The sequence below is a fragment of the Drosophila teissieri genome, chromosome 3L, assembly GCF_016746235.2.
Source record: "Drosophila teissieri strain GT53w chromosome 3L, Prin_Dtei_1.1, whole genome shotgun sequence".
Classification (NCBI taxonomy): Eukaryota; Metazoa; Arthropoda; class Insecta; order Diptera; family Drosophilidae; genus Drosophila; species Drosophila teissieri.
The window spans coordinates 16,533,759-16,544,683 of NC_053031.1; the positions used below are offsets into that span (position 1 = coordinate 16,533,759).

At 39.1% G+C, this 10,925-nt stretch overlaps 3 protein-coding genes and 1 pseudogene across 3 annotated transcripts; all 4 read left to right on the forward strand.

Moving 5' to 3' along the window:
• Window positions 1-405: 405 nt before the first annotated feature.
• On the forward strand, window positions 406-4,992 carry LOC122616765 (protein spitz). Its single transcript, XM_043792321.1, has 2 exons — window positions 406-544; window positions 3,924-4,992. Exon 2 carries the CDS (start codon window positions 4,019-4,021, stop codon window positions 4,670-4,672), a length of 654 nt encoding a protein of 217 aa, XP_043648256.1. The 5' UTR covers window positions 406-544; window positions 3,924-4,018; the 3' UTR covers window positions 4,673-4,992.
• Window positions 406-7,209, forward strand: LOC122616764 (NEDD4 family-interacting protein 1-like). The gene is made up of 2 exons (XM_043792319.1): window positions 406-544; window positions 5,314-7,209. Exon 2 carries the CDS (start codon window positions 5,316-5,318, stop codon window positions 6,117-6,119), a length of 804 nt encoding a protein of 267 aa, XP_043648254.1. The 5' UTR covers window positions 406-544; window positions 5,314-5,315; the 3' UTR covers window positions 6,120-7,209.
• A 971-nt stretch (window positions 7,210-8,180) lies between these two features.
• On the forward strand, window positions 8,181-9,024 carry LOC122616745 (annotated as a pseudogene).
• Window positions 9,025-9,967: 943 nt separating this feature from the next.
• On the forward strand, window positions 9,968-10,863 carry LOC122617778. Its single transcript, XM_043793765.1, has 2 exons — window positions 9,968-10,029; window positions 10,114-10,863. The coding sequence occupies exons 1-2, from the start codon at window positions 9,970-9,972 to the stop codon at window positions 10,828-10,830; spliced, it is 777 nt and encodes a 258-aa protein (XP_043649700.1). The 5' UTR covers window positions 9,968-9,969; the 3' UTR covers window positions 10,831-10,863.
• Window positions 10,864-10,925: the final 62 nt, after the last annotated feature.

Here is a 10,925-nt window from a genome sequence, read left to right on the forward strand (position 1 = left end):
TTATCGTTTAGGGTACTCGGAAGACAGTTTATTGAATTAGGCAATAATTAAAATTTGCAAGCAGCTGTGATAAACACGATATTATTATTCCTAAATATTTGTTTCTACAAAAAAGTAAAAACCGCCATTTTGACTTTAAAATACATAAATTGTACTGTTACACTTGTATTCTATCTAATTTCCTGTGCTTCGATAGTTTATCACGCTTTCATCCCTACAATCGATGCGGACTGCCTAGCAGCTGGCCACCACTAGCTCACAAATCGAAGATTATTCCTGGTGGTGCATTTGTTTTTTTCGCTTCGCTCGCGAAGTGAGCCCAGTTTTAAATAAGTTAAATTGCGTACAGTGAAGCCAATCGAAAGCGAATCGCCTACTGTCGCAGTGCAGCCAAAAAACCAACAGTATTAACTGCGTGCGTGTTTGGCAACAACAAATCAACAGAATTTCGAACAAAATCAATAAAACGGAAACGTGAGAGAGCGCTGCGCAAAAGAGAAAAGCGAACGCAATCGCAATCGACCAACGCATAGAAGAAAACAAGGTGAATAAATAGAACATGGCACAGAAAAGGCGGACTAGAAGCAAATCGAATTAAAATCGGGTACACAAATAGATGTGAAATGTAAGGGCGAAGAAAGAAATATAAATAACCGTTCCAGGAGCGCTCCTGGAAATTTAAGGCTCTCTCTACCCTCCTTTTTCTTTGGCCCCAGTTGTGTGTTTGTGTGTGTGTACATGTGTTTATGTTTTGTTTAGCACAGTAATAATCTTAATTCTGCTAGATTTCGCCACTCAGGTGCTAAATGCTACAAACAGTGCACACTCTGATAAGTCTGCCTGTGTGTCGGTGTACTTGTTTATTTAATTCATATTTACACGAGTAAATTAATTCATTTGCCCTTGTACAATAACAACAAGCGCCGTTTGCTTGGAAACTCGTTCTCGCAGTCGCCCACCGCCCCTCTTCGCCACTACTCGTATTCTTTCTCTATTCCACTGCAATACCAATGCAGCTGTCGGTGTCTGTGTGTTTTTCATTCAATCCAGGAAATTGCCCCTTGAGAGACCTTCCATTCAGACAGCTCCATCTGCATCTTCTTCAGCTTCTTCCGCTTACATCTTCATGCTCTCTTTTGTGCTCCCGGTCCCGTTTAACTGGTTTACTTCATGCTTTATTCCAGTGATGCCTCTATCGCCCTCTCCCTCGCGCACACCTGCTGCTTGGCAGCTGTCCACGCGCTCAAATTTCTTATCACCGAACAAACTCCGGCTGAAATCCAAAACCTGGCCCAAACTGCGTTGTTACTTTTCCACGGCAATTCGCTAATTTTGAACGCCTTTTGCCACGGCCCTGTTGCTTTCTCTCTCTCAACTGCTATAACTTCTTCTCCAGTCTTATTTTTACATGCACGTATTTACAGTAAAACTTGGTTAAGACCAACAAACTTTTATTAAAGGGTATTCCATAGATACCCAATGAAAGTAGTTTGATAATTTTGGTGTTTAATCTTAGATACAAAAATTATTTTGCTAATTAAATTATTACTGAAAAATGCAGAAAAATTTACAAAAATGCTCATATCTGTTAGATAAGTCCTATCCTATAGTATCCTTTATCGAATTACTTGCGTTTAAACTTTTATAATTATTCTTTGAAGTTCAATAACAGACGTATTTTCCAGACTACTTAAATTAACATTTTGTATGTATTTTTATTTCATTGAAATTAATTAAAAGTATTAAAGCATGTAAACGATAAGTGTCCTTGAGCACGAATGTTAGTGAATTGTTAAGAAATAAGACTGCGAACTCATACACTTTACATTGGGTATTGTGAATTGCCCCAAATCTTTATAATGTACTACAGTCTAATTTAAAATGGCATTACCAAATGAATTGGCAAAACCCAGAGAAGTTCGACTGTACAACCATACAATCTCTCGGTTTCGTGCAATTTTGCAATTTTTCAAATGCCCGCACATCTGACTCATCCGCAGGTAACTGTAATTACTGCCTAGCATCCACTTGCTTTCCGCACCTGTGGATGGTATTCGTCACCTTATCAATACTGTTAGGTTTCTGTGTTGAATTTTTAGATATATTTTTGGGCACGGAAGAAAATTGGCAATATCATATTGAAATTTACAGATGCAACTGACTATTTTTAATGGAGCATTTTAAAATTTATATATTTTAATGAATTATTATGTACATACGAAACATAACTATCTTGTATGTTTTATTCACAACAATCCAATTGATTAACGTATCATATCAATATTTATTTCTGTGTATTCTGTTTGAGGTCAATTTTTGATAAGCCCCCAGGTGCTCATTTAGCTCGTTGGCGTCTATTAGCTCATTATTCAAGCTTACGTCCGGCTCACCCACACACTAATAGATATAAAAAAAACTATAAAAACCCAGACATGCACTCGCAGAAATTAGGGCCAACCTAAGCCCACTCACGCAGTTTCTTTATAGGCTTGAACTATTTTTGTGTTGCTTGTATGGCTCAGTTTTTATTTAATTGACCGAAAGGTCATATTATTTGCATTCGTATGTTGCGACTTTCGCACTGCCTCACTCGCACTCGCGCTCTTCTTCTGCCATTTCAGCTGTCAACTTTCACTCGTAAGCATTGTTGTTGTTATTTTTAGACGTAGGTGCGTGCTACACATGCGATGGGTGGAAAAGAGAAAGATTTATGGGTCTGTGGCTTCAGAAAAGCTTTACAGCCCAAGTGGACACGGTTCAGTCCACGGACTCTCCACTGTGTTTTAGGATCCCGGCTAGTGACGAGAGTCCTAGAAAATAAAAGCTTAAGGTTAATAATTGTATCTAATACGTGAACCACAAAGTAAAATTATAAGATCAACACTAAGCATACCAATTCATACCTTTAATTTTACTGTGCAAAGTACAAAAAGGTGACAAAAGCCAAACTTTTTTAAACGTATTGCATCTTTATTATATTTGCAACTTTATATCGATCATCGTAGAAAATGCCTTTTTTCTTTACTTAGATGTTAACTTTAGACAAATATAACTCTAGTTTTGATTAATAATGTAATTTATTGCATGTTTGAAAAATGAAATTGATATAATTTAGTTATCATGACTAACATTTTAATCAAATTAATTTGATTTGTTAGTTCAGTTGGTGCCCTAATTTACGTAAAATAAAATGTTTCTAAAAACGATACTGTTATTATGGACTTCTCAAAGTGAATAGCTAAATCACAGCTAAGGCGAATGCTAATTTGTTTATGTTGTTATACGCCCACTCAAATGGTCGCTTGATGCCTAAAAATTATGTATTTGTTTCAGCAGAATTACTCAACATCATTTCTGTTGATATAAACAGAGCTGAATATCATTCCTATTATTTTGTGTATAAACGCAACGGCATCAGTTTCATTCTGATGAAACGATGTAGTCCAGTAACAAGAAAGCAAGATCATTCTTTCTCCGGAAAAGATCATATTAAGATTACCTACATACAAATACATTTAAAAATTCTGTTATAAAGGCGTGGCGAAATCCTAAGCCAATTTTTTGTACGTTCAAGTACATATTATACAGTTTTTATATATTGAAGTGCCCGAAGTGTACGATAGTGTTAAGTGAGAGTGTAAACAGAAAAACTACTTGATAATGAATGCAGGCTGTGCAAGTGCCACAGCCGCTTGGGTTCCGCTCGCGATTCCGGCCAGGTAAATAAACGATGTCATTTTGTTGTTACAAATTTATGAAATTCGATTTTCTGTTTCTCGTTCTCACTTAGGTCGAGGAGCATAGGTTGTAATTGTGAGAAGGAGGCGGCTGGCGGTGCTAGGCAGGCAATTAACCCACACAGACCCGAACACGAGCTTACATTTTTGATTTGTTTTTAATCGCACTTCGTTTTTGTTTTGCAGCCGCCTGCCAGCCAAAGCCAAGAATTCCACATTACAAAACACCTCACACTGCATTGCCCACATTCCCAAGTAAGCTGCCATGAGTTAAGATCAAGATGCGAGTCCAGGATCTGTTGCTGCTTGCCACCGCTTTAATCGGCGCTTATCTACCGCTCACCGCCGCCTGTTCCTCGCGGGCCATCGCCAAGCCGCGGCCCACAGCTGCACCGATCCTGCCGCCGGATAATGTGGAGATATCCACAACGCCGAGGCCAAATGTCACCTTCCCGATCTTCGCCTGTCCACCCACCTATGCCGCCTGGTATTGCCTGAACGATGCCACCTGCTTTACGGTGAAGATCCACAATGAAATGCTATACAACTGCGAATGTGCCTTGGGATTCATGGGACCGAGGTGCGAGTACAAGGAGATTGATGGCTCGTACCTGCCAACCAGGAACCGCGTGATGCTAGAGAAGGCCAGCATTGTTAGCGGAGCAACGCTGGCCCTTCTGTTTATGGCCATGTGCTGTGTGGTTTTGTACCTGCGACACGAGAAGCTGCAAAAACAAAAGCTGCACGACAGCACCACAACCACAACGACCGACGGTGGTTGTCAGAACGAGGGCATGGACGAGGTGGATGGATTGCGACCCTTGCGCCCAGTGAGACGTCCCTTTGGCCCCTGCCGCATCCTATCGCTGGAGGAGGCTCACCTTCAAGCGACAGCCTCCAATCGCCCCAGGCATTGCAACGAACTTTTGCGCTAACTAATTAGCCTGGCTGCTCATTTGTTTTTAAATGTCTAACATGTCCAACTGTTTATTTTAACTGCTAAACGAAACTATTCTTTTTACCATCTGATTCGGATGGCGAATGCTGTAGTTCTAAGTGCCTACTGACGTGCCTATAAAACATTTAGATCAAGTATTAACGAACGAAAACTGATTGCTCAGAGAGAGATAAAAATAAATCTAGATATAATTCAATGCAATTTTGGCAGCTAGCCGCCCATTTATTTATTATACACCTAATTTTATTAAAAAACGCGTGGACTAAAATCGTTAATAAAAGCGAGAACTAAACTAAATCACCTGCTTTACTTTCAATTTATATAAGACAAATTTCGAATTTTCCACACAAAATTCACCATGGCCTTGGTTTTCTGCTTGTTTTGTTCAATTTGTTTACTTAAAGCTGCATGAAAATATTATACAGTTGATCTGGACTTCTGTGTGAAAAGTATATATGAAAAGCTATAAGAATATAAGGAAATTTTTAATTTAATAAGGCACAGAATTTCTTAAGACTCTTCTTTTTTAGGACTTCGCCTTGAACTGTCATCAATCATATATTTTGTATCCCCTTTAACACTGAATTAATTTCCCCTTTTTTCGTTTGTAATTTCCAGTCATGCCGCACAACAACCAGCCGTCTCCCGGGGACGATCAGTTGGGTCCGCCCAAGGCGGACTTCAGTGCTCCGCCACCGTACGAGGCGAACGTGGGCCATGGCCAGCAGGTGGCACTGCCGGCTCAGATGCCACCGCTGGCCCTGGCCACACCCGATCCCAGTCAGATCCCGATGCAGATGCAGGTGCAGCTGCCGGGCCAGGCGGACCTTATGAATGCACAACTGCCGCCAGAGATACACGGGAAGTTGCCCACGTACGAGGAGGTTCAAATGGAGAAGTCGCTGAACGGAGAGCTGCCGCCCGCCTTTTTGACTTTGCCCTCCTCGCAGCAGCTTCCACCGCCGCCGAATCCGCTACTGCCGCCAAATCCGCTGCGCGATGGAGCCGCTGCTGTGCGATCCGCCCAGCCGGCACTCACGTTCATCGCCATCGATGCCAGCGATCCGGAAAATAGCCTGTCCACCACCGACAACTTGCTCGGCACGGACATCATGTTCATCACGGCCTTCATTGTGGCGTTTTTGTTCAACTGGATCGGATTCCTGATGCTCACCTGTTTCTGTCACACAATTGCCGCCCGATATGGAGCATTGTCGGGATTCGGATTGTCGCTGGCCAAATGGACGCTGATCGTGAAGCACTCGACGGACTTGGCCTCGCACGAAAACTCCTGGCTCTGGTGGCTGATCTGCGCCTTTGGCTTCCTGATCAGCATACGTGCTTTAATACAGTATGTCAGCATCAAGCGATCGTGGCGCCTGCTTTCCGCCTCTGCCCAGGAACGGCTGCTATTCTTTTACTAGGTGTACCTGGAGGCTTTCCAGTGGCCGTCTTGTAAATACGTTGTGGGTGGCTAGGAGGCTCGAATCCTACCCGTTCCCAACACCCTCTATTCCCCAGACCCAGCACACGAAAAATCAACGCGAACTTACTTTGGAGAGTTCTCGAAATCACTATGGGCTTGAAAGTATTCCCTTAAATGTATTAGTCAATCAATTTCTTCAAAATATAAGTAATAACGTACAAACTTTAAATTTGTATAACCGTTTACCACATTTCAAGTCATAAATCTTTTTTGGATGTCTGGCCAGTCCGAAACTGTATTAGCTTTTTAAAAAGTTCAAATTTTCTTTTAAAATCAATATGTATTGCACAATTTTACCTTAAGCCAATTGTAAATTGTAAACGGTGCTGGGTGCTTTAATGTATTAGAAGAGCTTAGATATTGTAAAGTATATGCAGCACCGTTTACAAACCCTACTTTTTTTAAGACTCCTAGCGATTTCGCGAGCAATCCTAGTTGTGGGTTAGTGTTTTCTGTAGTTTCTATGTTAACTAGCGCAACTTAGTCCACAAAACCGGCAACTGTAGCATAATGATGTTAAAAATGTGTGTTGAAAAGTGAAAGGCGAATGCATCTTCGCCTGCTCTCCCCAATCGATTATAATTGTAAATGTATGTGAAATGTGTATGGATATATAATTATCTCACCCTAATTGGTCCCTCTACACCCCTACAAAATCCCCCTAGGCCTTTTAGTGGCGCCCATGCACTTGAAACAAAGACACAAATTAAACCAAAAAACAAAAAATGGGATAAAAATATGAAGGGTTGAGATAGAAAAGTATGCCACCCATATCTTTTGTTGAGCCCATTTTACGCTGTGGTACTTAATTAATTAACTACACAAGAGCCAGCAGTAATACGAATGCTAAACACACACAAACAATTATTGCTAGAACTTATGATTATTGCCTATTATAACGTTTAATTCATATGTTTACTCCCTTTGTATGTAAATCGAACGATGCTTACGCATTGCAAAGGGTGCAGAGTCGCAAGATCTGCGCCAGTTTTATGCAAATTCAATAAAATCGAATGATGACATTCAAATATGGACTTTTTTTTGGTTCTGATCAAAACCAATGGACTAGGAAAGCGGAATTGTTCGCACTACCACAAGCTCAGATCAAAACGTATTTCAGGTAAAAATTCTTTCAATCATTTAAAATCATTCGATTTATTGTAAACGGTGAGCGCGAGCTAAAATTGTTTCGTATAATATGCATTAAAAAGATTAGTAATTTAGTTTTGAATAACAAAAATTGAGTTGTTGAATTAAGTTGAATTGGCTTTTGACACTTATTATCAATACCAACAGAAATAAAAATGGTGGGAAAATGCTACAAATTAAAAAAAAAATTTCAAGTCGGCATCCCCGACTATCAGATACCTGATATTCAGAATATTGGTAAACATAAAAAAATAAAATGAATAAAAAAACTTAAAATTGCTTCAAAAGTGTGCGAGTGATATTTTTTCTGGTTTTGGGCATTAAAGTGGGCGTAGAAAAGTGTTTTTGGGAAAACTAATAGAAATTTACAAGACCAACAAAAAAAGAAATTATTTCAATATATCTTTGACTCTGGAATCTGCATGCATAATCACAACATTCTGAGATGTCGACGTTTATACGGACGGACAGACAGACGGACATGGCCAGATCGACTCGGCTATTGATCCTGATCATGAATACCCTTTACTCTAGGAGTAATGGGTATAACAATTATTTCAGCATGCTTATACTTAGTCGGAATATTGATAAGGGATATATTGTCAGTACCGAAATTTTTTGTATTAATATACACTGACAAAACAATTTCTTAATACAAGAGAGTAATTAACAGCAGAAGTTTTTATGGTCATTTAATCACGCCAAAGTCTGTCATGATCACAAAGGTCATAATCACCCAAAGGCAATTCTATAGCTTGATAACAAATTCGTCGCGTTTTAAACCTCAAAGAAGAATATAATAGGCTTGTTCTGAGCAAACATAGATCAGTGTTCTTTGTTCGTCGCTAAGATGAAGGTAATTACTTCAACAGTGTTGGGCTCGATCCTAGTGATATTATTGATCAATTTTGTAAGTTGGAATTACGTCATTGACTTGTAAAAAGAAACTTATAATTATAACATTATTTTTTCTTTGTTCAGACATTTGCACATGATAAACATGTTGAGTTACGATCTCCTCCAATAAAGGTCACACTGAATTGTGATCAAGGGAAACATATCGTGGTTAAAAAGGGTATATTGTACAATGACGGTAAAATAATTGAATATAATGCACGGTATCCGGTGAAGATGGCGTGTGATTTGGAGCCCACTTGCGTATTCGAATTTACAGCTAACGCTTATAGTTATATGACAAACAATTCAAACAAGTATTAAACGATGTAAATAACGAACTATATACGCTTAAGAAAGATAGTGTCCAAGGAAATACAAGAAGGATAACAGACTACACACAGACACACGGCTGCCCACAAGACTCTTTTGTTCAGAAACACGTTGCATACTTTACCGATATAGAAAGTATTGCCCCTAGATGGGATACACCAACAGCACAAAGGGAAAGGGAAATGATTGCCATGGGCGTCTCTGCTCAGGCCAGACGTTTCAGGCTAACCAATCCCGATCCGTCGAGCGATCCAAATACTTACACAGTGTACTTGATATGGGATAACGGAACAGGTAAACAAGATTTCTTGCTAGAAAATAGCAAGTGTCAACTTAATCACAATGCTGTGGCCAGAACATTCAAGTATAATTGCAAGAGGAACATGAATAAATGGACTTGCACATTTCAACGCAATTTTCATGACTTTGCCATCCATGACAAAAAAAGTGGCCACTTAGAATCCTAGGCTAGATTCTAGGAGCTGTAACGGCCTATTTTTCTTCCAAACCCAATTTTTAATGTATATATACTTTTTCAAATTTGTAATAAAAATTATTATCACGGCACTTTTTGTGTTATTATTTCATTTACCGCGTTGGAATAAAACTGTGTTAATCCATTTTAATACACCAATAACACCCTAGCTAATCTTAGTGCTGTAGTTTCAAATATTCCTTTTAAAGAATCAAGAAGCTTAGTAATTTTAAAATCGGCTTTATGATAGCACTTTTAAATGCTACATTTTAAAAATATATACGTATTAAAGAGAGACATTCTTTAGAAAAATACGTAAAGAAAACTTAGCTTGGGCACAAATTTTAAAAAGGAATTTATAAATCTATTACAAATATCTATATGTTTCGTTTATAGAGTTGAGAATCAGTAATTAGTAATTTTGTTTGAATAACAAACGTTGTTTCATAAATGTCATAATTTTCTTCAGCTTGGCTTTTGGCACTTGACATTTATTATCAATACCGTTTTACCACGCCAAGTTTCTTGGGTTTTCCCATTCTTCAAATTGAAAAAGAAAAACAATTATTTAAGCATGCTTATATATGCATACATATATTTCGTCGGAATATTGATAAGGGACTCATATATTGTCAGATCTGTATTATTTTAAGCTTTAATATGCTGACAAAGGCATTTTGTGTAATAAAAGGAAGTAATTAACAGCAAAATACTTACTCAGGCCAAATTTCACCAGACGTTTTAATGCTCATTCAATCACGCCAAAGTCTATGATGATCACAAAAGGTGAAAATAAAAGAACTCAAAGAAACCCGACTTTAAGTGCCAATTATATAGCTTGATAACAAATTCGCCGCTGAGTTCCATACCTCGAGGATGAATATAAAAGGCCTTGTTCTGAGCAAAAATAGATCAGTGTTCATTGTTCGTCGCTACGATGAAGGCAGTTACTTCAACAGTGTTGGGCTCGATCCTAGTGATATTACTGATCAATTCTGTAAGTTGGAATCGGGTCACTGTTTTTTTTTTTTGAAAAAAGAAAGGTATAGCTATAACATATATTTTCTTATTCTTTGTACAGTCATCTGCAAAGGAAAAAACAGCAGAGGTTGACTTAACAGCTCCTCCAAGACAGTGCCGACTTGAGTGTGATTCAGGGTTTCATATCGTGGTTAAAAAGGGTACTTTATACCATAACGGCAGGAAGCTGGACGAGAATGCACGGTATCCGCCGAAGATGGCGTGTGATTTGGAGCGCACTTGCGACTTCAAACTTACACCACAAACATATAGTTATATGAATTCGAAGCCGCCGACAGGTGCACAACTAACTATTAAATACGACTGTAAGCGAGATAACTTCCAAGGAAACACAAGAAGGATAACAGACTATACACCGACAAACGGCTGCCCGCAGGACTCTTTTGTTCAGAAACACGTGGCATACTTTAACGATAGGAGTATTGCCCCTAAGCCGGATACACCAGCGGCACAGAGGGAAAGGGAAATGATTGCCATGGGCGTTTGTGCTCAGGTCAGACGTTTCAGGCAAAGCAATCCCAATCAGCCGATCGATCCATATCTTGGCACAGTGTACTTGATATTTGATAACAGATCGGGTAAAAATGATTTCTTGCCGAGTCCGGGTCTGAAAAACAAGTGTCAACTTAAGCCCAATGCGCTGGCCAATACATTTAAGTATAATTGCGAGAGAAAGACGGATAAATGGACCTGCAAGTTTGATGGGAGGAATGGGGACTTGGCCATCCATGACAAAATAAATAGTCACTTAGGATGATTATCAAATCCAGGGTTTAAGACTCAAACGAGAACCCAAACTGTAACGGACGATTTTTCTTTAAATCCAATTAAAAAAATATATATATGCTTTAC